General features: G+C 40.5%; 1 protein-coding gene across 5 annotated transcripts; it reads left to right on the forward strand.

The window, feature by feature from the left end:
- The first annotated feature begins 54 nt into the window (after window positions 1-54).
- Window positions 55-27652, forward strand: LOC121693146 (CD276 antigen-like). Of its 5 annotated transcripts, XM_042072358.1 has the most exons (6): window positions 453-625; window positions 2669-2785; window positions 19170-19526; window positions 23281-23428; window positions 25177-25301; window positions 26146-27652. In XM_042072358.1, the coding sequence occupies exons 2-6, from the start codon at window positions 2722-2724 to the stop codon at window positions 26271-26273; spliced, it is 822 nt and encodes a 273-aa protein (XP_041928292.1). In that variant the 5' UTR covers window positions 453-625; window positions 2669-2721; the 3' UTR covers window positions 26274-27652. The 5 variants fall into 5 exon arrangements, with proteins under 5 accessions (XP_041928295.1, XP_041928290.1, XP_041928293.1 ...); XM_042072356.1 differs by lacking the exons at window positions 453-625; window positions 2669-2785 and adding an exon at window positions 70-302; XM_042072359.1 differs by lacking the exons at window positions 453-625; window positions 2669-2785 and adding an exon at window positions 276-392.
- Window positions 27653-27822: the final 170 nt, after the last annotated feature.

The following is a 27822-nucleotide window of genomic DNA, read 5'->3' on the forward strand; positions in this document are numbered from 1 at the left end:
TCGCCAAAAAGAATAGCCTGGAAACCAGACTCTCTGACTTCGGAGTAGCCTACTGTAGGGAAAAGAAATCGAGCGGAAGTAGGCAGGCAGAGGCCAGGCTACAAAAAGAACCGACCTAGGCTATTTTTTCCCTGTGGCACACCTGCACCAAAGAACACGCCCAGGAGGCAACAGCCGCTAGATGATGCTGTGGCTTTCCACAGAGCCGCCAGGATAGATGAGACTACTCTGTTCGGACAATAGAGCTGCATGCTCGAGTGCTCCCAGCGGCTCGCAGTCGCCGACAGTCGGACCACTGATCAGTGAGTCGGACAAACGATGTCATTATTCCCAGACCCCATGGAACGTTCCATAAATGCGCCGCATCATCAGTAGCCTCTTAAAAGTGATGCGTGAGTAAGCAGGACATCGAATTGTTCTAATTGCCTATGTCTCCATTCCGCCATCCTCCTATAGTTCCTTCCTCGTTTCCTTCACGAAAAAAATTAGGAGGGGTTAGGACAGGAGGGAGGGAGGATAGTAGCCTACCTACCGGAGTTTTTGGCGGCGTGGGGCAACAACACAAAGTTGTGGCTTTGTATGTTTAATATCATGGTGGTGGTGTGCCGGGAGATGTTTTTCATAAGCGAGGTGAAGTTGGCTGGACGTTTGATATTCAGTTGATATTCGATTTTAACTTCCCCTTCATTCGAGATCGACAACGCAATTCAACTCAATGGCGTGATCAGGTTTGAATAAAGTTGACATTATTACAGAGTATCAAGCGAAAACAACTAAATTATTATCGCTAGACATTGCTAACCGACATAAAGCTTCACAACACTTCACCGCCTGTTCTGTCGCTATGGTCTGAGTAAGGGACCGTCGACAAATTAGCGTTTTGGTAGATCGAAGGTAGACAGTAGGCTACGGATGCAAAACGTTGGCTATTTCTTGAAAAATATGCCAAAAATCAATTAAATGAGTTTTTCTCACTCTGATTGCTGTAGTACTTCCCAATCACTCACTGCTACTTACTACAGGTCAAGGTTTCCTGAAAATACAATTTATATGGAAGCAGGACTCATTCTTTTCTGAATATTTTTCTTAAATATTCACCAAAAATCAGCGAAAATAAATTTTCCCATTCTGATTGCTGTAGTAGTTGCCAATGATGGGCCGCTACTTACTACAGGTGGTTTTTTGCTGATATCTGGCATTATAGTGAAACAGTATGCATTTAAATGTTTCAAATATTCACCAAAAATCAACAAAAAGACATTTTCCCATTCTGTTTGCTGTAGTAATTGCCACAGCAAACAGAATGGGAAAATGTCTTTTTGCTGGTTTTTGGAGAATATTTTAAACATTTATATGCATACCGTTTCACTATAATGCCAGATATCAGCAAAAATCCACCTGTAGTAAGTAGCGGCCCATCATTGGCAACTACTACAGCAAACAGAATGGGAAAATGTCTTTTTGTTGATTTTTGGAGAATATTTTAAACATTTAAATGCATACTGTTTCACTATAATGCCAGATATCAGCAAAAATGCACCTGTAGTAGGTTGCAGCCTACCATTGGCAACTACTACAGCAATCAGAATGAGAAAATGTCTTTTTGTTGATTTTTGGTGAATATTTTAAACATTTAAATGCATAATGTTTCACTATAATGCCAGATATCAGCAAAAATGCACCTGTAGTAAGTAGCGGCCTACCATTGGCAACTACTACAGCAAACCGAATGGGAAAATGTCTTTTTGTTGATTTTTGGTGAATATTTTAAACATTTAAATGCATACTGTTTCACTATAATGCCAGATATCAGCAAAAAACCACCTGTAGTAAGTAGCGGCCCATCATTGGCAACTACTACAGCAAACAGAATGGGAAAATGTCTTTTTGTTGATTTTTGGAGAATATTTTAAACATTTAAATGCATACTGTTTCACTATAATGCCAGATATCAGCAAAAATGCACCTGTAGTAGGTTGCAGCCTACCATTGGCAACTACTACAGCAAACAGAATGGGAAAATGTCTTTTTGTTGATTTTTGGTGAATATTTGAAACATTTAAATGCATACTGTTTCACTATAATGCCAGATATCAGCAAAAAACCACCTGTAGTAAGTAGCGGCCCATCATTGGCAACTACTACAGCAATCAGAATGGGAAAATTTATTTTCGCTGATTTTTGGTGAATATTTAAGAAAAATATTCAGAAAAGAATGAGTCCTGCTTCCATATAAATTGTATTTTCAGGAAACCTTGACCTGTAGTAAGTAGCAGTGAGTGATTGGGAAGTACTACAGCAATCAGAGTGAGAAAAACTCATTTAATTGATTTTTGGCATATTTTTCAAGAAATAGCCAACGTTTTGCATCCGTAGCCTACTGTCTACCTTCGATCTACCAAAACGCTAATTTGTCGACGGTCCCTTACTCAGACCATAGCGACAGAACAGGCGGTGAAGTGTTGTGAAGCTTTATGTCGGTTAGCAATGTCTAGCGATAATAATTTAGTTGTTTTCGCTTGATACTCTGTAATAATGTCAACTTTATTCAAACCTGATCACGCCATTGAGTTGAATTGCGTTGTCGATCTCGAATGAAGGGGAAGTTAAAATCGAATATCAACTGAATATCAAACGTCCAGCCAACTTCACCTCGCTTTTTTCATAGAGTAGGACGTTACCGTCAGAGAAAAAAGTTTTGGAAACATTGCACGCAGCAGCATGGGGTACCGTGTAGGAGGAGTACTTGTGCTATGCCCACATCTCTCTCTCTTGGTAATTGCTGGTGAGTTTAAAATGCCCAACAAAACATTTCAGTGCGTTGATTTATACAGTTTTGAAGGATATGCCTACCGATATGTTGAAAAATCCGAATAACATCTAAAGAATATGCGCGGATATGCGTAAAAAAAAGTACATCTCCCCGGTGTGGGGTTTTTAAAAAAACTCTTATATTTATTAAAGTTAACTGAACAAAAAGATAACTAGACTAAAGGTTGGGTGTTATGAATGGTGAATGTCCCCTTGCTTGCTAGCGTGGGGATACCTGACCTGTTTTCATAGCATTCAGTCTCTGCTTTGTTGTAATCACCAGATCAGGTCGACTCACATTGGATTTCAGCATTCTTGCTTGATATGCTACGTTTAAATTGAATTAAAGAGTAGGCTATGCTACATACTGTCAGGATTTGTTAAACGTATAGGCTAAAGTGAGATTCATCATAGGCCTACATTTTTGCCATAGGTGTGACACACACACACTTTGTTCACCCACAGGGAGGAATATGGAACAAAAAGGAACTAGATGTACAGCAGAGCGGTACAAAATATGACCGCCGCCCAGTCCAGCACATTTATCACGCTGAAAGGCCTATATGATTCTAACTGTCTCACTAAATTGCATTATCCACACTCAATTCTCACTGGTATCTGCTAGACAACAAGTACCAAAACATGATTAGTTCATAGATTTCACATGTAAAATTCATTTTATACAACCCCACCCCCATCTTGCCTGTTCATAATTCTGAGAAATTCTTGAATTGTGTGCATGTGTACGTGTACACGTTTATGTTTATGTGTGTGGGTGTGTGTGTGAGTGCTTGTGTGTTTGCCTGCGTATGTGTGTTTGTGCATGTGCATGCATGCGTACATATGTCTACTGTGTGAGTATGTGTCAACGTATGATTACTGTGAATGTATGTGTGTGCGTGTGTATCTGTTTATGCACATGTGTGTACATGGAATGGGTTAACATGACCCCTGGAGGCAAACATACGGAAAAAATTGGTCATCCTAGGCCCTACGGTTCTCAAGATATTCACAGAAAACTGTGTCGACCCTACCCTTCTTTCGGGGGGTCCAGTACAGCGGGGGGGCTACAGATCAAAACGAAAAACGATGGTTCCATGCTATCCATGTGGGGTTACATGCCCACCAAGTTTCGTGTACCCCGGTCTTTCAGTGTTCCGGGAATCCTTGTTGGTGTACGGTCACTAAATGTACACATAAATTATTTTATTGTAAGGCCCCCCATGAACGAAAGTTCACAAAACTTGGCATGCATTCGGAGGGTGTCATAATGATCCTACACTTTCAATTTCGTGCAGTTTTGACCATGTCAGCCAGAGATATTGTGATGAAAACACCTAATTTTTTGCTTTTTAATTTTTAATTAGGTGGCGCTATACATGAAATAAGTGGTAATGGGATGGGTTGACATGTCCCCTTAAGACCAACATACAAAAAAAAAGGTGGACCTCCTAGGCCCTACGGTTCTCGAGATATTCACAGAAAACTGTCTCCGGCCACCTACATGCCAGTTGGTGTATAGTAACATAAATTAATTTATTGTGTGGCCCCCCATGAACGGAATTCCACAAAACTTGGCGTGCATTCAGAGGGTGTCATAATGATCCTACACTTCCAATTTCGTGCAGTTTTGACTATGTTAGGTCACAGATACCTGCGATTACCACACCTCATTTTTACTTTTTTGTGTTTAACTAGGTGGCGCTATACATGAAATGAGTGATTATGGAATGGGTTGACATTAGTGTTAATTTCGTCAGACGAGACGAGAGGAAATATGTTCGTCAACGACCTTTTTTTTCATGACTAAGACGAGACGATGACGAGACGGCAGTAATGTCCTGAAACACTGACTAAGACTATCTTAAGATGCATTATTGTTGATGAAAAAAGACGAGACTAAAATGTTTTGCATGAAATAAAAACTAAGATAAAATCTCTCTTCATTTTCGTCTTCAAAATGAGAAGACTAGAGAAGAGAAGAATATCTAGCTGTTACGTTTTCAAAATATTCCGAATGATTTCATTCGCAACAGCTTTCCTGTAGGCTAGTCTACGTGCTGTTGCTGCAACCCTGTGGCTGCAACACGAAACTACATGGAACAAGAACACTGGAGATTTCTGCCAGAGTTAGCAAGCTAACTACCTAAGCTTTATGCCACAATGCTACATACCCAGAAGGTCCATACGAAAATGTTCATCATGTAATGTCAACTATTTAACTAGTTAGACTGATGATGCAAAGTTTGCTAGCAAGTAAGCTAATATGGAAAGTTCGCTAGCAAGTTAGCTATGGATAAGATGGAGAGTCTGTTTGAGGAATGTGTTGTGTTTGGGCGCATATCGCCATCTAGCGAGGCGGAGTAAAACATTAATATTTTGGCCTACTGACAGTGTTTCTCAAACTTTTTCAGTTTCAGGACCACTTAACTAACCCTAGCTAAAAAAAAAAAAAGATTAGACCTACTTCAACAGTAGCCTATAATTAGTCTACACAATACTGCCTACTCACTGAACCACCTTGCTTATTGTCTTTGCACTTTGCTTATTGTGTGGATTCATACTGTATGATTTAAACTGGCATATCTTACATAGACAGTGTTGCAGAACTGTTTTTACATACAAGTTGGTTCAATATTGCAAACAACTCATCAACATTATATTTTACCACGTCTGCTCGCGGACCACTTGGGATAGCTTGCGGACCACACTTTGAGAAACACTGGTCTACGAATGACAGTGGTCCAGTCAAATCTTTTACTGTCTATGGTCAAATCCCAGCCGAGCTATAACTGTAGCTCGACTTACCTGTGCATGTAAACATACTGACTGACAAAAAATCAGAATGAGTAATTATAACAGACGAGTAGCCCTGTGGACACACAATATTGTTGGAAAATTGAGATGTGTGAAACACTATTTGACTCAAATGGTAATCAGTAATAATTTGTTATAAAAAAAAGACTAAAATGTGTTGACAGACTAAGATACCTTTAGTTTTCTTTTGACTAAAACTAGACTAAAATGACGAGACTTTTAGTCGACTAAAACTTGACTAACAAAAATGATATTTGAATGACTAAATATGACAAAGACTAAAAAGGACATTTTGTCACAAGACTAAGACTAAGACTAAATTAAAAATAGGTGACAAAATTAACACTAGTTGACATGGCCCCTTGAGATCAACATACAAAAAAACAATGGTCCTCCTAAACCTTACGGTTCTCGAGATATTCACAGAAAACTGTGTCTGCCCTACCCTCCTTTTGGGGGGTGCAGTCCAGCGGGGGGGCTACAGATCAAAACGAAAAACGATGGTTCCATGCTATCCATATGGGGTTACATGCCCACCAAGTTTCCTCTACCCCGGTCTTTCAGTGTCCCGGGAATCCTTGACGGAAATTTGGACATGCGAAAAAAAAAAAAAAAAAAAATCTGACTAAACCTATATGACCGCCGCTTCGCTGCGCGGCGGTCATAATAACTGAAGAATGCCTATTCCAACCAAACATTGGCCTGGCAATGGACTTGCCTTGTGAAACAAAGTCCTTCATTGGTTTTATGTTAAACTTAAACATATTCCTGAAAACCCGTAGCCCTAGATGCCTGCAGGTATGCTTGCTTTAAAAATAGGATGAAAGGGAAAAACATCATTCCACCTAAGCTTTTAATAGTGTATACTGAATATTATAATATATTAGGCTATAATTATTGTGCAATAAGCAAAATTTAGGCTGCATGTGACATTTTTACAGATCAAAATGAATTACGCCTAACAGCTGTTTTGAGTTAAGGCTGTTTATTGTTAAGCTTATTGAATGACTTCCTGAGAGAAGACAAACCATTTTGTGGAATGATGCATCATATGAGATTTGCAACGATGTGAATCAAGTCTTTGGTAGCATAAGTGACCTGTCGTCAGTTTATTGCACATCATTTTAGATCATTTTTGAATAGCGACTGTGTTGGTGTGTTGTTGCAAAATCCATTGCATTGCACACATTGTTTTTTTTACAGGAAGCAAAGACCAGGAATATTAATCTGTTAAAAAATTGTGTTGACATTTTTCTCTTCAACCTCACACACTTGACATAAACTGAAGAATTTTTTTAAAGATTTAATTTCATTTAAATCACTGAACTAAGAGTTGCATAACCATTGTTTTTGATAACTACTGTACATCTTTATTGCATCGAGTCAACCAACTTCTGGTACTTATAAACAGATATTTCTGCCCAGAATGAATGAACTCATACAGTTCCTGTGAATGTTTGGGTTTTGCTACAGAAACTGCATGTTTGCATGCATGTTTTGCAATGTCACCCAACTAGTTTTCAATGGAGTTGAGGTCAGGGGATTGAGCTGGTCTCTACATGACCTCAATCCATTTAGTCTGGAACCAATATTTTACTCACTTGTGTTTGAAGTGGTTGTCTTGTTGAAACACTAATTTCAGGGGCATATGGCAACATGATCTCTTCAAGTATTTTGACGTATCAAACCCATGAACCCTGTGGGGTATACTATGAATCTCGATTAGTGGGTTAGTGAGGTATGTTGCGCTCAAAGCCAGGGTATGCTTTGACACGAAAGTGGATCTGTTTTAGCGTCGCTATATCACCATGATATCTTTTGCTCGCAACTAAACCTGGGGGGTATTCCATCAACCTCGCTAAAGGCCAAACCTGGCTTATTTCGATAAGTCTTGGTAATTTTAGTGATAATTCCGTTCCATTAATGAGGTTAACGTGAGTCCCAGCTTGGTAACTATGGGAATTTATGCCACAGAACTAACCTGCTCCGTAGCAGGTTAAATTTCAAGGTAAATTTAGCTGTGTTGCAAAAAAAAAACAATCAGTCGGAAAACAAGTCCAAAAAGATGGTTCCGTCAACCTGTGTTTTCGTCACCTGTAGCCTACAACTTCAAAAATAGAAGTAGGCCTAGAAATGTTTTTTCCGACAGCGCCACCAAGCATGGATTTACACACCCACTTGCTCCAAAGAATTTATGAAGATTATGCGACTTAAAATGTTTTAACTTCACGTGCGTGTGGTTCTAGGGATCTTGCTACTCTACGTCATCTACGTTCTGTGGTGGTGTAACGTGCAGCGAGACGATATAGAAAAGGTGTTACATTCTTGCGTGTTCACTAGTGATGCACCGATGTGAAAATTGTGGCCGATACCGATATTAATATTGCTGTTATGGCCGATACCGATATTTACCGATGTCGATATATCTGTATAGAAAACACATTTTTATGATAATCAAATAAAGAGCTATTTTTTCAAAATGCATTTTTTTAAATAACATTTCAATAGCCTACCTTAGAACACCAGAGGATTACAATATAATAGATCTGTATTATTTTATATATATATTGATATAAAAAGAGAGAATACTGAATGTCTGATATTTATGACAGCACTTTATGCAGATTAGCCTATAGGTATGGCACACTATAGGCCTACTATTTATATTACAACTCTCCCTCTTTAATTCAGCTGTGTGGTTGAAGCCTGGAAATATTGTAAACAAAGTAGCATAGTTGGCTAGCTTATCATAGTCTACTGATTGGACTGTTCAGTTTCCCCATGTGTGTTTAAGTTTCAAGATAATACTTGTTCTCCTTGATACAGGCACTTTTGGGAAACATTGGTATTGAGATGATCAGTCAACTTGAAACCAAGAGTTTTAAACAAATATGTGCAGCATGCTAATGTTGCTAAGCAGATTTAATAGTAATTTAGCTAGTCGTCTTCTATGAGTTCTTGCTTTCACTTGTAATGTTTTATTTGGATTGCGTTGGCCGAGTCGCGCGTGTCCATTGAGTGAGCGAGAGAGAGCGGGGCAAAGAGAGGGGGTTTATACTGTTTGGTAAAGTCTACAATGAAAGCAACGTAGGCTACCGCCAAGTAAAGCGGGAGATGTGTGTTGTTTATGCGGCCGCGTAAGCTGCAAAGCACTGCTAGACACTAGAAAGGGTGTGTCGGTTCTGCCTTTTCACACCGCGACACAGGTTTGTGGATATGAGTGTTGCGATTTCTGTTTCGAATCGCATATCGTTACAGCCCTATTAAATTCCTATTACGACCATATAACTACATTCTGCCTGATACACAGTTATATTTAGCCTACCGCGAGAGATGTAGGGCTAGGCGTGACATGACATGCAAGCCAGCCATCAACTTGACTGCAAGCGACGCGAGCAGCGCGATACAACGCAACGTTTTGAAAGAACTTTTGTCAGATGCCCAGTGTCTTCTTTCTGTCAGTCTTGTTGCTCTGCTATTTTAAATAAGAGATATGATGCAATAGAAGGGCATATTTAACGGATTCAGTGTAGACAGATAACACGCTTGGATCGCTACACACGTCAAATACACAGGAATGATTATCGGCCTGTTCACATCGGCCCTATTTTGACATCGGAACGATACCGATGTGTCAAAAAATGACCATATCGGCCGATATTTTATCGGTGGCCGATATATCGTGCACCACTAGTGTTCACAGGTTCGCTTCCCATACAAAGTATTAAGGCTACATAGCTTATCACCTTGATAATGACATTTTTAGGTGTACTCTTTAATGAAAGACATATACTGTTGATAAAGGGTCATGCACATTTGGTAGGCTGTTCATTGACAGTAATATGCTTTGCCAGTGGGCTATATTATATCTGATGCAAGCCAAAGGATAATTCTGTAGCCTGGCCTATAGGCAGCTAATAATTAAAACTGCTTCATGTGTCGACGATTGTCCATGAATGTCAAATCAACTGTGTGATACACAGATTAAATAATAGGCATGAATGACAAATTGAAAGCCATTGCATTTTAGATAATTATACTGTATTTCAAACACTTTGGGACTTATGGCAGACAATACTATTATGTTGATACTAATTTATTTTATGACCACCTACACCTAGATAATAATTTGGAGTGAACTCTTTTACAGTAATCTAAGAATGTAGGCTATAGATAGTTTTGAATATCCATATGCAAAAGTTGTTTTTAGTTTATACTATTTATTCATTCACTCGTTTTGTTCAAGCATAGACTGTATGACTGTAGGCTATAGAGTGAAGCTAATCAAACTCGCAATTTATTTCAAACCATTAGCATTGTTGTTTTAAATGTAGGCCTATGCTTTCATTATTCTCAAATTTCTGTAGGCAACTATCTTTTTTTTTTCTCTCGATGTTAAATTTGATGACTTTTGATGAAAATCCTGTAGATGGCGCTTGCCAAATCGAACAGAAATCGTACAGTATAGAGCTGCACAGACTAGTCCCGTCCACAGCCAAAATGCGGTTAGGTGCCGGATGTAAGATTCCCATTAATTTGTCCCATTGACGTTTGGAAAAATTCGTATCTAAAGAGTTTTACAGCATGTCTTAGGCTAACCAGCTACGGCATAACTCATAAGCATACAACATATCATTTCGAGTGAAAAAACGAAAAGAAAATCCAAAAAAAGTCAAATGTACAAGACTGTGTACATATTTTCATTTCCGAGCGAAGGAACTACTCATCCCATAAACCACCGCGCCTCACTGAATAATATAGGCAAAATCGGTGCCATTTCCAAAGGGGCGACAGCACGCGAACCCTTTCCTCCAAACAGTGATTTTTATATAGTGAATGTGCAGTTAATAGCAGTTATTTCAGGAGTAATTGTGTAAATAATAGTGTTTTGATATTGAATTTTATATTTATCATCGTGTATGTTATAACCTCCTGAGAACCAATCCATAGACCTATGTCCTCTGTAGTGGACATAAGTTCTAGAAGCATACCCCTTTACCCCTTTGAGCTATTCTATCAATTCCTGTGGTCTTTTAAAGAGGACATCCTGGGCTTTCTAATGATATATCATGTGATTGGCTGGGTTGCTGGGAACCTCCTCTTCCAGGTTCTCAAAAATGGTTGACATCAAAACAAGCACATTTTATGGAAGGAGGAGAGATAAGTCAAATAGTGTCTTCTTATTAAGCATTCATTATGATGACAATATATGGTCTTGTTAATGAAAATGTCAGGAATCATATGATTCATTTTGAAAGAAGTTATTTACATCTTGAAATAATAGTGACTTTATGAATGTCCATTATAATGGACACCAGGACCAAAATATTTCGATTTTTTGGGAAATTTAGGAGATCATTTGTATAGGATGCATGAGGGGGGGGGGTCAGAGTTGGAGCTCTCAGGTGATGAGTGAGCGAAACAGAGATGAGGACTATGAACCTGTGCCTCAAGAAGATGGCGAGGAAGAGTAAGACTAAAAAATGAATTATCGCAGATGAAAGGAAAACATGAAAATGAAATGAACAATCCAGAAAAAAGAAATACAATTGTCCAAAAAGGCAAATAAAGTAGTCTAGAAGGATAAATAGCATTTTCCCTTATATTTGGTTAAGTTTACCCTTAATTTAATACCACTAAAAGCATAATCATTTTTGTCTATTTTCATGGCTACCTTTTCATAGTAAAACAGTCCTTTTGTCCACCACAGGGGACATGCTATAAAATTTAAAATAAAAATAAATTTGAAAAAATAAAAATTGTAAGATGTTTTTTTAATCCTAAATAGAAAGGAAATCACAAAAGACAAAAAGAAAAAACAAAAGAAATTGTTGGACACTTTTTTTTCTTGGTTCTTGGTTCTGTCATCACTGCTCAGTCGGGCTGATGCATGGACCGGTGCATGGTGTGCTCTTGGACCACCATATTCCGTTTATTAATTTGCCGTGAATTATTACACAAAATATTCATTAAATGCACGAAGAAGTATTCCTAGGTTAATGATTGATATGAATCATACAGTATGAAGGCTACAGTAGCCTAGCTAATGTTAACTAGCTGCATTAACGTTACCAACCTCCCTGCTTAACTCACCACAACTTTGTAGGTCTTGTCCCTCATGCTGGCCCTTACAAAACCCACAAGCTGACTCTCGGACGTACAACAGTCTATACACGAATCCGGCGAAACTACCGGAAGTAAGCGCGCGCCATTACTGAGCTGTTGCTGGGTAGCATTGCGCCAGTGCCTCCTATTGGATTCGTTGCGTCCACTGGGATAACAGCCCGCGATTTACGACTGTCACTACTTCTTTTATAATGTCGAGTGGGAAAACATGTTCCGTTTTCAATTGTTCCAATAGCAGCAATAAAATTACCAGTTGGAACAAAAAAAAAAAAAAAGTGAGATACACAAAATACCCCGGGTCGACTGCCCCTGTCTGTTAGCCTAACGTTACCATACGGTTTGCACAGATAGCAGTTAGCTGTACCTTACCCTTTCCTTTTGAAATGTGAAAATTAGATAAACAATGGTCACAAATGAAAAACATGAATTTGTTTATTTGATATCCATTAATTTATTTATTGTTGCCAAATTGAGTTATTTTTATAGTTTCCTCGTTAGCTAGCCTAGCTAGCATAGTTATTGCTGACGTTAGAGCTACAGTAGTTAAGTAGATAATATCAACCTAGTTCCAATTATGTCTTTATTTCCTCATTCTCTAAGCTATTTTCATAAATAATCTGTAAGATCGCTTGCACCTTCATCTGTGACCGGAGGCCACTGTTCAACATCATCAACCCAACAAGCCATACTGCCTGGGTGTAGCTGTCATTGAGGGTGTGTTATCACGGAGGTTTGTTTACATACCAGTAACAGCTCAGTAATGGCGTCACCACAAGATGGCAGCCTCCACAGAACGCTCGTCGGATTCGTGTATAATGTGACCGATTTTCACCCCTTTGGACACTGACTAAAACATAATATATTTCATACCTGTGTTGCAGCATGTAGGCTAATGTTAGCTGCATTATGTAATGACATATAATCTCGCAAATGCTAAAGGTTAGCCGTCGGCTACCTGAAAAGTTTGAGTGTTTGAACTAACATTTACAGTGGTCTATTTGATAGTGTATTGGCCCTGACTAAGTTCGTGTGATGTATAAACCACAATCCTTGTTGATACAAGTACCAATATTCGTCAAGAACGTTTTTAATCATATTAAGATTTTCGCCATAGGCAGTAAAATACTCCGCCATCTTTGTCAATAATTTTCGCTGAGAGAGTTTCAAACTATGACCATAGAATGTCTAATAAGGGGAGAACCTCCACTCTCGGGAAACTTCCGGTTTCTGAACTGGTTGCAGTTCCTCTTCTGGTTCCACATGAGGGCGCTCACGAATAAGTGCAGAATGAATGGAGGTCTATGGAGCTGTACCCCTCAACTCCACTTTTCTCTGGATATAATTTTTTGCCCAGAAATTTGAATGTTGCATGCGAAAGAGGGTTCAGAGAAAATACAGACCGCTGAGTATTATATTTTTTGAGTCACTTATTTGTTCTAAAAAGCCTTTCAAAAGTGTCAATGACGTCATTCATTAGCAGAAAGCTAGTGTGTTGTGGGCAACAACGACCTAACCTGTAAGTAATCGAAAGGACGTAAGTACTCGTTCATTCAACTTTTGACCTATAATCCATATTGAGCTTGCAGAAACCACAATCAAATCTTCGATTTTTCAACGACAACCAGGTGAAAGAGACACATTTAGCCGTCTAGCTCCATAGACCCCCATTGTTTTTGCACTTATTCGTGATCGCCCCTAGCGGAACTACAACAGATTGCAGGTACAATGGAGTTAATAGGGAGTGATCCGGCTCTCCGTAAACGGGCTCTGCTATGACCATAACGGCCTTTCCACCAATCAGAGGCATCACTGTGGGATTGTTCAGGATTGTGGGTAATGAAGTACTTATCGAAGAGATCGCGAATAAAAGGCATTTATCTCAAAACAAGGTTAGTGCCCCATGAACTCTTGGCGTTTATATGAGCATATACAATCGTTTAGTACGGCCGTAGCTGGTTTTAAGTCTACCACGTGCAGTTAAGTTTTTATGGCTTATACCGCAATTGTCAATGGAGAAATTGCATTGAATTTTTACTTCCGGCATCGGCTGTGGGCGGGACTGTGCAGCTCTATTGTCTTCATTTTACGACATATATCCTCTTTTCGTCAATCTACTGTTTTGGTCTACTGTTCTACCTCGTGCACGAGTGATGAAGCTGAACTAAACCTCTCTTGAATAAACGAGGCCAAGATGGCACTAACTTAAGTTAATGGAACGGCTTCAGCCCCAAGTGAAAGTCTACGCTAGTTCAAGCCAGGCTATTTCTGTTAAGCGCCGCCTTCATTAGCGAGGTTGATGGAATACCCCCCTGGTCGGGAGGAGGTTATGTGCTAAGTTATAGCTCAAATCGTGTAATCTACCGCCCACTGACCAATCAATTGTTATCCCACGTGTAGGATTCTGTCATATATCTTACAGGTGGAGCTCCGCCTCTACAAACATTTTGGGTCTCGAATGCGCTTTAATAGTGTTGTGCGTGCAAATATGCCACTATGGACGTGCATACCGTACAACAAATTATGACAATAGATTTATTTGATGTTATAGGTTAGACACTAAAAATGACTGCAATGTAGATTACACTATCGCTCATAAATGCGGAAGTAATTGTTTTTTAATATAGGCGGTCTTGTGCATCTCCACGTTTCATGATTGGCCAACGTCATCTCAACACTGAGAACGCGCATAGATCTGAGCTGAAAGCCTAGTTTGACAAATATATCACATACCTGCTATCGTAGTATCACTTAACGTATACCCATGGGCGGATTATGAACTTTCGGGCCCCTGGGCCCAGATGTATTAAGGGCCCCCCACTAATTGTCATATATGTGGGAGAGGAGGGGTTTAGGGGGAACATTTTTAATTTGTTTGATGTGATTTCCTGTATTCTGGTGCATTTTGGGGATGGCTAATACTAAATTCAATCAGATTCATAGCCTACATCATGATTTGTTGATATTGAGGCAATGATTCCATGCAAAGGCTTGGGCTTCAGGGCCCCCTGACCCCTTGGGCCCCTGGGCCTGGGCCCGGTAGGCCCGTGCAGTAATCCATCCCTGCGTATACCCCTGAGTCAAGGCTTTGTGAAGCCTCGATATGTCTACATAGCCTAGATATGTCGAACGTGCTTCTTAGTATAACCCACTGGTATATGATAAACAGGTCTGATGAAAAACATCCCCATGATTTTTGCACCATCATGCTTCATAGTGTAGCCTACTGTGACTTGAATCTTGGGGTCATCTGACATACAGTTGGGTTAAAAAAAAACTACAGAGGTACCGAATTATTTATCAAAAACAATTGTTCTGCAACTAAGTATTAGTTCAGATTGAAAGTGAAGTTAAATCTTGAAAATAAATCATCAGTTTATGTTAATAATTGGATTGATTTGTTTTCTAAAAAAAGATTGCACACTTAATTCACTTTGTAATCACACTGCTATTTATTTGAACACAACTATACCTCCACTGATTTTGTTTGTGCTTGCCAGCCTTGTTCCTTTGCTTCTGCAACCAGTTCTGCATTCTTTAACTTGCACACAATCTTCCTTTCAAAGACTTCTGCCTTTCAAAGGCTGCATCGAATCTCAAGGGAATAGTTGACTAGTAGGTGATGCCTCATATTACACCACCATATCTAATCCCAAAGTAGTCATAACAATACACTTTGGAACCTATTGTTGCCTTACGATATCCAGGAGTTTCCCATCCCATGCTCTGCCCCATCTTCCTGTATTTCTTGTGTAACCTGATAATTTGTGTGGGTTTGCAGAGTTTACACTCCAGTCTCTCAGAAGTGGGCAAAACGAAGTCTGTTATCTTCTTTATTCATAACCAAAACTCAGACAAGCCAACACTAAGTAACCTGCATGCTCAACTCTTTCCAACTTTTCCAACTTCTTCCCCAAAACCATCTGGTGGGGAAACCACTCCCCCCGGAACCAAAACACCCAACACTCAGAATAATGGAGCAATGACATAAACAAAACAATAATTAAATCATTGCCCAAAGTCCACTTTTCTGAGCCTCTCACACAAAAGAAATTCTACTGCCCCTGTCACTATCAAAGAGTTAACCTCAACTCTTGCTGTCAAGCAAACTGGCCAGGTAAACACTGCTTGGCCAAAACATTTTTTTTATAAGTATATTTTTTTGGCCATTTTATGCCTTTAATGATGGTGACAGTGGAGAGTGACCGGAAGCGAATGGGAGAGAGAGCAGGGGTGGGATCCGGAAAGGACCACGGGGCGGGAATCAAACCCGGGTCGCCGGCGTACGGTGCAGGTGCCCCAGCCAGTTGCGCCACAGCTGGGGCCGGCCAAAACATATTTAAATGGACCACCTTTTGCTATGCTTATGGTGCACATTCATGAATTCACCATTGCATTATTTGGACATCTTTATGCAACCTCAGAACATTTGTTTTATTTGTATTAATGACACAAGAGACTCAGCCCTGTGTGAAGTCTTCTTTAACACATCCAAAAGACTTTCAATAGGGTTTAAGTGTGGACTTTGAGATGGCAAAATGATTCCTCATCCTCCCTGAACCACTCTTTCACAGTTTGGGGCAGATTAATCCTGGCATTGTCATCCTTGAATCTGTACAATGAGATTAGAATTCACAGGATTACAATTAAACAGCTGTGTGGCCAAAAGAATACAACTTTGTACAGACACTAATTGGAAAGATGGCCTTAATAAGCTAGGGAGGAGAAAGATTGGCCTGAGACCTTTACTAAGCATAATGATTTAGTATAGTACGCTGTGTTTGGAAAAAAAAATTATGTGAAAATTGAAAGATTTTTTTTGTCTTTTTTGTGTCTTTTTCACAATCTAATCTTTAGTGTTTTATCTGTATGTTTTAAAATAAGCGATTATATCTAGTTCGAAAAGTTATTTTCAAATTTTTTTGACCAATTAATTCCACTGTTTGCACACAAAACCTCCAGTTAATGTAGAAAGGTTGTTGGTTCTAAAACAATATCCATAGTTGTTAAACTTTGAGTGTCTGAAAAGTGTAAAAACACTTCCTCCCTGTTGCCTATGTCAAAAACTATTTCTTAATCTTTGCTTTTCTTGATGCTTTCCTTGACCTGACGTCATTCTATTGTCTACCTTAAGAGAAATTTGTCTTGGAAATAACAACACAGCACATCACTAGGTGTCATAGGCAGAGTGCTACCGGGCCGCGCAGAACCCATATAGAATGGGTAGTTAAGTAGCAGTAGGCAAAATGAACAAACAAAAGAATATAACTTACAAATAAATGAACAGACACACCATGGACGGCCCACGACAGCCTGAAATAATATTAAAAAAAAACAAATAACTCAAGGGAAAACATCGGTCAGACACTAAACCGTGTGCATTTGCTCTCTTTAAAAGCAACGGGTTATCCACAGACTTAAATAAAAGCTGTGTTCTTCCAGCGACAACAACCATAAGCACCCATGCGCCAAACAATTCAAATGACCTGCATTTATCCCAATCCGTGAATTAGTGAGACACACTGCACACAGTGAACACACAGTGAGGTGAAGCACACACTAATCTCGGCGCAGTGAGCTGCCTGCAACAACAGCGGCGCTCGGGGAGCAGTGAGGGGTTAGGTGCCTTGCTCAAGGGCACTTCAGCCATGGCCTACTGGTCGGGGTTCGAACAAGTACGAAGCGCTAACCAGTAGGCCACGGCTGCCCCCACAGTGATGTGAGCTATGGCTATGACTACCTTTAGCTGGTCTCCAACTTCAGGGTTACCTGGGGGTATGCCTTTCAAATGAGCCTGGGACAGCTGATCATGGCTAGAGTTGACACCATCTTGGTCACTGTGATGCTAAGCACTAGTCCTGGTGTGGACTATGGCTACCCTCAACGGGTTTCCAACTGCAGGGTTACCAAGGCCTGGCTCCCTCCCGATACCCCTATGAGACTGTGGAGCAGCCAATGCTGGTATAGGCTGGATGAATCTTGACCGGTGGGAACAGGGTTAAGCTCGGAGCGATGCATGGTCTTAAGGGGGCCCTCTTCCCCATACTCCTGATCATATAGTGTGTGCCAATTCCATCCAGACACTCTACAATTTCATATTTGGTGGACGCCCATGTATCCTGGATTTTGTGGCGACCGTGAAAATGCTTCTCGCAAAAGACTAAAATGCCAGGTGGTAATATGGGTACGGTGTTAGGACCACCATGCCTATGATATGCCGCAGCCTATTGTGTCTCCTAGCACTAGCATAGACAGAAGTCAGGTACTCTTGATATTGCACCACCCAATCAGTCGGTGTACTGTCCCCGTGGTCACCTCCAGTATTTCCAAGTTGGTGGTCGACTGGTAACTGTGGTTTCTGACCTAACATCAGCTCGTATGGAGAGTGGTGTGTGGACTGGTGCACGGTGGTATTATAGGCGAACAGGAGCTGAGGGAGCAACTGGGGCCATTTACTCTTCTTTTCAGGGGGTAAGGTCCTGAACAGGTCATGTGTCCTGTTGAAACTTTCACATTGACCGTTCCCCTCTGGATGATAAGCGGTGGTTCTACTCTTTGTTGTGCCGTACAGTAGATGTCACACAGGAACTTCAACAGCTCCCCCTCAAAGCTGCGCCCCTGATCGGAGTGGATTGTCCTTGGCACGCCATACACATAGAACCATCTCTCAGTTAGAATCTTAGCTACGGTGGAAGCTCTCTGTTCAGAGGTGGGAAAGGCCTGGGTAAACCTTGAGAAAACATCTGTGTTTACCAGAACACCACTTTTGCACCTCATGCTGCTGGGGCCAGTAGCACCTTTGGCGTATCAGATCTGTGGTCCTGTCCCCACCCCGTGATGGCCATGGTTGTTGTGTAGGCTAGTGAGCATTTCAGCTCGCAACAACTAGGGCAGTAAAAGCTGCAGCACTGGATCCCTGGAAGGAGGAGCCTGGATCGCTCGGTACAAGTTCCCATCCACTTCCTATATCCGGAACCATTGCTTTATCAGCTGCTGGACTTCCCTTGGTTCACTCCTCCTGTCTTTATGGGTAGGTAGTCGTCCCTGTCGCCAAAAATACAGAAACCTGGAAATACAGGGATCAGTCCCTTGCAGGACTTTCAGGTCTCTATTAGGAGACGCTTGCAATGACTGAGGCAGGGACTGAGCCAGTGATTCTCTGTGCATAGTAAGGTAAGGTGCTCTCTGAGAGTGAGTGTCATGGTGATGGTGCAAATGAGTAAATCCAACAGTGCAACAGTGCAAGAACAAGTCTAGTCAAGAACAAGTCAAGAACAAAGTATACTTTATGTTATTTATGTGTTTAATACTTATTTCCCCCACTGTATTTTAAGACCTATTACACATTCAGATGGGTTGTCAGATATTCCTCCCAACCTCCTGACATGTTCTGATTTTCTGCTTTTTTTTTTTCTCAGCCTCCTTCAAGGTCCAGGTCCCATCAGAACCTTTGGTGGCAGTTAGAGGCAGCTATGCAGTCCTCAGCTGCTCCTTTCCTCCTGTGGCCCAACAAGGAATTCCACCAGGATTGCTGGTAACGTGGCAGCGGGTTGACGATTCAAGAGTTGTGCACAGTTTTTATTATGGCCGGAACCAACTGAGTCGTCAGAGTGTTGACTTCAAGAATCGGACCAGACTTTATGTGTCTGAACTGTGGACAGGGAACGCCTCTCTGAGAATCACAGATGTCCGAGCGCAGGACGCAGGACAGTACCTTTGCACAGTTAGTGATGACAGGGGAACCGATAAAGCAGAGATGAAGGTGGAGTATGCAGGTGAGGAATGGTATTGGCAAATATTTAATCTGCCCAAAACACAGACCTTCATAGGTTCATGGTATTACTTGATGAATGATAAACGGATAGAAAACTTGGACCAGTTGCAGAGTGTCCATATGCTTATCTGTCATCAGATACAGTGGGGGAAATATGTAGCCTGGAAGCCAGCCCTAACCTAGTCCACAACATTTGAGGTCGGGAATTTCGGTCTGGACTTGGCCCGTGTTAGCCTAGAAATCTAGACGCGCCCCTAGCGGCAGGAAATTACATTTGCTGCCAGGGCTAGTCTAGCAACTCTCCGTTGGCTTGTGAGCTCCAGAAATCGAAACTTAATCAGGACATTGAAATCGTGTATAGAGTCGTTTGGTGGGCTTAACATAATGATTGATGGCAGAGTTGCAACGGTTTGGCTTGAATTCCCTGCTACTTGAAAACAAATATCCTATTGCGTCCTATTGCGTGCAGAGTGAATTTGAAAGACAACTGATTATCCCGCCCCTCGGACTGAGCACTGCGAACGGTGAGTGCCCAGACCCTACATTTTAATGTGGGTCTGGCTCGCCAGGCTAGGCCTGTGTTATTTGTCCATTCAAGTCGTCCACCGAGCTGTTTTCAATAGTTCAAAGTTGCCAGGGTTTGCCCTCTGAAGCTCTACCGTGACTCGTCAGCTCGGTCAAACCCAGAGTACCACAAGTTTGAATTTCCAAGATGGCTGCGCCCATTAAAGCGATGGTTCGGAGTAATTTCACCCTAGGGTCCTTTGCACCATGACCCCGAGCCAAACACCCTCCCAGAACCTTTTTTCCCTTGGTCGAACCCTGGTCGAGTAGCACTGTCAGAAACTAATGACGTTCTGAAGTCGTGATGGAACCAACTTTTATCTCGTAAATTACCCCACTAATAATGCCCTGAATGGTACGAAACTTCTGCAGTAGTACAACTATGACCTTTAGTCCAACAAAAAGGCATTAGAAAGTTTGTAAGTGCAACAGGAGTTTATTTAAATAAGACTTGAGACTTAAATAAGAGCCTGATTATCTGCTACTATACCGCTGCGTCGACGTTTCTTCCATGATTTGGGAAAAGCCATTACATCAACGTTTTTTGGTATATCCAGTTTTTAATATTTTTTTTCCGAAGTGTTTACAACTTAGTGTTAACTAATAATTGTTGCAAACTGGACTACGAACAAAAAATTTGTGCATTCCTGGATCTACATCCTTATGCATGCTTCCTGCCAGGACTTTTATGGGCTTTTCCCAAATCACGGAAGAAACGTCGACGCAGCGGTATAGTAGCAGATAATCAGGCAAGTCTTATTTAAATAAACTCCTGGTGCACTTACAAACTTTCTAATGCCTCGTTATTGGACTAAAGGTCATAGTTGTACTACTGCAGATGTTTCGTACCATTCAGGGCATTATTAGTGGGGTAATTAACGAGATAAAAGTTGGTTCCGTCACGACTGCAGAACGTCATTAGTTTCTGACAGCGCTACTCGACCAGGGTTCGACCAAGGGAAAAAAGGTTCTGGGAGGGTTTGGTTCGGGGTCATGGTGCAAAGGACCCTAGGGTGAAATTACTCCGAACCATCGCTTTAACAGTATATTCATGCTGCTATAGCAGTTCTGTTAGATTTGTGTCACAATTTGATTGGTTGGCTGATTTTCACACAGGCATACAAGCTTGTCAATGGAGCAAGGCCAGACCGAATTTCCCGACCCCCAAATATTGTGGGCGGAGTTACATTCTGGCTGGCTTCCAGGCTAAATGTCTGGAAATTATGTGAATAGCCTCATTGGAAATATTTTTACTGGAAAAAATGTTGATGTGTTCAATACTCACAGCCCATTTCTCCGACGCTCCATAGGCTAGTTCCGACCTCCAAAAAATTCCCATCAATGCAAATACTGTTCACAGTCCATATTATCAGTCCATATTAGAGGAAAGGTCTAACATCAAAATCTTCACTGAGCCCCCTTGGGGCCAAAGTTCCCAGGTGGTGGATCCAGAAGGCCTCTCTTTTTAGAAGCTGGTTGTCTATGTCTCCTCTGCGGTATTGTTTGACTTGTTCTATCCCTATAAATCTCAAAGTTGAGAGTGGGTGTCCTGATTGGTTAAAGTGAACAGCCAGAGGGCTCTTTTCATTGTTGTTTCTGATATTATTTCTATGTTCACTTATTCTTATCTTCAGGGCTCGGCGTGTTTTGCCTACATAGGCTTTCCCACAGGGACATTTGATCAAATAAACCACATTGGTAGTGCTGCATGTGATTTTTCCTTTAACATGCAAGTTCTTTCCTGTTGTAGGGTGAGTGAAGGAGTGACATTTGTATGTGAAATTGTCACTAGTTTGACATCCCTTAGTTTTGAAAAAAATAAACCCTCTGCTCCGGGTGACATCCCATTGTTCTGACCATATAGGCTAGGCTTTTGTGAATCCCCTCCCATGCGTAATCTAAAATCTGAATCAACAATAACAAGTGAAATTACTTTTCTCTATCTTATTAGCCTAACACATTTAAGTGTTTATCTTTGAAAAACTAAAATAAAAATGTAGGCTAGCCCGTCCAAAGTCCAACAGGGTAAAGTTATCTCAATTTTGGAGGTGAGTGTCGCTAAATAAGGTGCAGAGGCTGAAGGCTATGCAGAACACAAGTCTCGAGTGCTTAGAGCAATTTCACATTTTAGAAGCATTTTTTTCTGTTTTTGTAATGCTATAGGCCTACTCAAGCCTACTGCATCATACTGCAGTGCTTAAAAAATAGAAAATATGCTCCGCTTTCAAGGTGCCTTGATTTTATCATATTGCACAGCACTCATGTAGCCTCAAGGTTAGATGATCTAATCCAGGGGCGCCTGCAAGAATGAATATGGTACATTCTCTCTCCTGCTCAAACGAAAGGTGTGCGTGTGCATACAGTTTTGCATTAAGTTGATTTTGATAACAAGTTTACAAACTTTACAGAAAATTGTAAATAGCCTACTGTCATGCAGTTAATAGGATACTGTTTAGAGCTGAGAAGTTATGGTAGGCCAATTTGGTGTGAATACACACACACACACAGGGGAAATTCTTTCTCGTTGTTGAGTAGACTATGCGCACGGCCGTGCACCTGCAGGCGCGCCTGAGTTGATCAACAAATCATTAGGCCCTTTGAAGCCAACATTATGAGACTTTTAAATGTGTTAAACATTTAAATGTGTTGTCGGACTTGTGGGCTGTAGGACCAAAGGGAATTTTTCGGGTTATTCAGAGGTCGGAACAATGGAGCGTTGAAGAAATGACATGGCACCATTTCCCCAAGGTATTCCTGCTGTGTGGGAAGACAGTCTTTTGTATCTGCAAACAATGATCACAAAGCAGGTGTAACGAGTACCTAAAAGGTGTGGTGTGTCGTTCATATAGCCTACTGTAAGCCCCTTTGGACAAAAGTGTCTGCCAAGTACCAGACACACAAACATAAGCTAGCATGCTAACTGTTGTCTTTTAGCAATTTAGTTTAGTTGAGCTGTGAAAGTTTTTCATACATTTTCAGTATGGTCCAATCAGGACCACTAAACTACCACAGAATTACTAGTGTGCGGCTTGTTTTTTTTTATGTACACCAAAATGATACTAACTAGCCTATAACGTCTCAGAAAGCTAAATTCCGGCAAATATCTGCTTTAATACAACATTTGTCCTCTTCAATGCAGTACAAATACTATAACACACTGTTGTTGTTTCATTGTGTTTGCATGTTAAAAGCATTCTATTCTGAACCCCAGCTGATTATTGAAGTGGGCCTCCACAACTCAAGTGTCCAGTTTGAAACTGAGGGCTTCCCTAAAGCAGAGGTCCAGTGGTTGGGGCCACAAGAACAGGAGCTGGAACATCAGTCAGAGTTCAAATACGGGTATATCAACTTTATCTCCTCCCTTGAAAACGGTCTCTGAAATTTGTGAGCCATTGTACGGTCTGTACAATGCCATCAATGGGGCATAATTGCATTTTTATTACAAACTTAAACAGGATTTTTAAACAGGTATGCACCAATGAAGTCACCACAATAAATGTGCCTTTTAATTGGTGTCACAAACGATACATTGGAAATGTAATTCTATGTAATGAAATAAGTGTAATTGTTAGATTGTGTTACAGTTAAAGGACAGGGAAATATGGGTCTGTCTTCATCTTACATTTTCTGGGGATCAGTGCTGATATGGCATTGTTGAAATGAACATGAAGCAAATTGGTCACTTCAGCATCGGGAACTTGCTACTTTGTCTTGTTAACTGACCAATCAACTGTGCCTGATTTAAACAAAACTGATTATTAAAGGTGTACTATGCAGGTTTAGGTATTTAGGTATTATGTATTTTTTTAAAGTGTAGAGCTCCCTCTAGAGTCACGATGTATTTATATGTTACTCTGCTATTGTAAATAGCAAACTTCTCATGACTTATCCCCCCTGTACACAATGCAAATGCTTTTGTTGTGGAGGTGAAGGATTAACAACAGGCAAAAATGATTTCCAAAGAGCTATATCTACTGACAAGGTAATGCGTCACGATTCTCGCGAGATTTGTTGGGGCGTCGCTTTTGGAAGTTGCATGGCTGGTTTTCTCGGTAGGGACTCGTTATGTCTATGCTGTATAGCTATAGGTTTGTTTAAATTCGTTTACCATCAAATTGGCTTTGTAAAAGGTGAAAATCTTGCATGGTGTGCCTTTAAAGCAACACCAAAGAACTTTTCCTCTGTCGCACGCACTAGCCTATTTGTTTATCCAGCGGCTTTGCAAATAGCAATGTCCACAGACAAGGTAGAATACTGTATGTTGCATGATTTTATGAAAGTACGATGTATTGACATCAGATGCAAGTCAAATTTGTAGTTTCTCATGTCTCATTCCATTGAACTACAGATCCGCTACCCGATCCGGCAAACTTACATAGTGCGGTTATAGCCGATAGAGGGCCGCGAAGCGAATGCAGAAAGTGCCGTTCACCCTGTTACGAGTTGATGAACCACTGAAACGATTTTGGAAACATTATTTTAAGGTGCAAAAAACTCTTTGGTGTTGCTTTAAAAATGGGTTATTCCATATCAATTTAACACATTAACAATTTAACATTTTCAAACAGTCAAACTGACAAACAGTCCCCCATATCGTGTGACTGTCATACAAAGATTTCAGCCTGGTGTCTTATTTTGTTGCAGAGAGAGGCCTTTTCAGTTATGGATAGAAACACCATACCAGTATTTTATGTGTACCACTACCACTTAAAAAAAAATCCTCCTCTCAACGAAACCACATTTTCACTGAGAATATAAACAGTAGGGAAGTATTGTGCAGATTTCTAATCTCACATTAGAATTACTGTTCTACCCTCCATTGTCCTGTAGATTGAAACAAAGCCTGATGATGATTTTTTGGCAGTTGAAAAAATGCATATTTTTGATATTTTTACTTTGCATACAGTCAGTTGAGAAAAATGTATCTACCTGAATTTGAGATTAGGAATCTACATATTTGTTGAGATAAGACAAACTAATGTCAATAGCTGATAGCTAACATGTTGCAATTTATTTCCTCCAATACTGCCTTACATCACCTTTACCCTTTGCAGTGGTAAACCTGTTGTCATTTTCACTCCTGGCAGGGACGGTCTCTTCTATCTGACAACTTCTTATGTGGTCCAGAACCATAATAGATCAAATATCAGCCTGCGATTGTCAAATCAACTTTTGGACCAAGTACTGGTGAGGCAAATCCATTTCAGTCAGGGTATGTATTTTTCCAGTGATTTCTCTCTTTTAGTATATCTGTTAGGAAAGCTGGGTTTAACTTCTTTCTATCTGATAATGACTTACAGGAGTGACATACACTTTAAGCCTCAGAACTAGTATTCCCAGATATCCATCTCATTCTGAAACAGTCAAACCTTGATTGAAGCTCTCAGGACAAAGGAATGATTTGTCTAGGTGGATTGAATAGCCTACTTTTATTCAAAGTTCAGTACCTTTGACAGCACACTGACAAAGGCTTTTTTCCATGTTGCTTGGTGCCTTGGAATGTTTTGGGGAACCCAAAACAAGATCTATTTGACATGGGAGATACTATGATGTCACTGCCATGATGTTGTCAGCCTACTTCTATTTACAGTATGTGTTGCTGGGTGGCTAGGTGCATGTTACAACTTGCTTCTCTAGACTACAGAGGAAAAACTGTAAAGTGTATGCAGTCATCATGCACTTGGAATACATATCAAAATAAACTGGTTACAGTGCTAGTTCACCTCCCATTGAAGATTTTAGAATATGCTTAGAACAAGCCAGATGATGATGATGATGATGATGATGATTAAACAGCATGTCACTAAGATACTGTCTAAAACAATTCAGAACAGATTTGGTGTCTGGGAGATGTTTGTCTGGGAAATGTAGCGTGCCAGATTTAAGTGTTTGTCACTTGACACAATGTCATGGTCTATGGTTACACTTAGGAATTATTGCGCTGTAATTACTGAAGATTTCTCAAGCTTGGGGAGGACAGGTTATTATTATCCGCCTAAACAGGCCCATGATGTACATGTTTTGATTTTTAAAGAACACCCTTTTGCTTGTTACAGTGCATGGCTCCACTGACACCAGGAAGGACATCACTATCGCTCTCTCATGCATTTGTGTTATCCTTGGCCTTGTGTGTACTGCCTTGTTATTTCATATTTATAAAAATCACACAAAACATATACTATAGAGGCAGTCAGTAAAGGGCATACCTCTGCCAAAGCCAAACAGTCCCCTTTATTTCAATGTCATTGCAATAAATATGCCAGATTTTTTCATTTGTACTAGATTTTCATCCATGTCCATTTCTTGTATGGTTGAATCTATTTGTTAGTTTGTGATACAAAAACTGTGTATTTCCTTAAAACTTGGTGGTGGGTGATGCTTTTCATGAAGATTTTTGTATTATTCCCTGGGAAATTAACAAAAATGTAGAATGCCACCACATGAAACCCTATACCATTCCCTTTATGTCCTTAAAATGGTTTAGCTGTATCTCATAGCTTCATTTAGTATTCATAGAGCTTATTAGCTTCTGGCAACAATATTACTCCTAGGGTTGACCTGATTGCTTCCTTAGATTTGTAACATAGGGAAGTGGAGATACTCAGCCATGGCCTTGAGTGCTTATTTACTCATGCATCATATAAAATCACCATATGGACGTGTTTTAACCAGGTTAGAAAGTTTATTTTCATCAGAGGATGATCTTAAACCAAAAAATGTCATCCCTGGGCTCAGTGGCGGATCCTCATATGGGCAAGCTTGCTGCTGAGAAGGTCTCACACACAGAAGTTGAGAAGGGAAAGGAGGAGGGGGCAGGGGATTCACCTCACTGTCACCCCACTGGGTGGGGGATTCACCATATGTGGGTGGTGATGGTAGTTGCCCAGGGCGTCATACAAGTTAGGACCGCCACTGGTCTCATCCTACCATGCCAGCCAGATGTTTTTGCACAATTCTCCTAACAAACCACCTGAACCAAACGACTACACAGATCTATGACCAAATCAAAACTCAGGTTATGTACAGGGCCAAATGACGCATCATGTAGCCTTATGCACTGAACCCTATTCACACGGGTATAGAGAAAAATCAAACTGATAATAGAAAGCCTCCGAGCAGTCACGCTGGATTATTGCTCACGCTTTTGTTCCGTGGAGCATGACGAATCTTGTCTGGTTGCGGCTTCCTAAAAACTGAGGTGATTTATTGCAGTCACTGATTAGATTCATCAGATTGCAGGTTTTTGTGTGTGCGATTACAGTGCTGCGCATGGCATTTCTCCTTTGTCCATGTCTATACATATGAATAAGGATATGAAATCAAGACTGTTAAGAGGTTTATTGCCGTTTGTAATATACACCTTCAAGGGACAACTGAAACTATGACTCGTATGAAGAAGTATAAAATACTGTCACACGGTTCAGAAGAATACTGATCTTCTCTGGCTCCGATGCCTTTCACAGCAGACCAAATTCAAAGTCTCTTTGAATTTAATCCCAGAATGGATAGTATTTCTTTTTGTCTTGAATTTTTAAAGTTTAAACTGTAATGACATTTCTGACATACAGGTGCATCTTAAAAAATTAGAATGTCGTGGAAAAGTTTTCCTGGTCAGATTTTTTTTCTCTTTTCAAAAGATTTCTTTTCAAAAGGTCGACATTTCTGTATTATAACCTCTATTGTAATATTTTGAGATACTGTTTTTTTCCCCCATGAGCTGTAAGCCGTAATAT

This window comes from Alosa sapidissima, chromosome 19 (assembly GCF_018492685.1).
Source record: "Alosa sapidissima isolate fAloSap1 chromosome 19, fAloSap1.pri, whole genome shotgun sequence".
NCBI classification, from domain to species: Eukaryota; Metazoa; Chordata; class Actinopteri; order Clupeiformes; family Clupeidae; genus Alosa; species Alosa sapidissima.

Coding starts and splice junctions, on each gene's coding strand:
- LOC121693146 (XM_042072356.1), top strand. CDS start 218: ATGAGACTACTCTGTTCGGACAATAGAGCTGCATGCTCGAGTGCTCCC. Junction 303..19,169: donor GACAGTCGGACCACTGATCA/GTGAGTCGGACA, acceptor TTTTTTTCTCAG/CCTCCTTCAAGGTCCAGGTC. Junction 25,302..26,145: donor GCAAATCCATTTCAGTCAGG/GTATGTATTTTT, acceptor TGCTTGTTACAG/TGCATGGCTCCACTGACACC.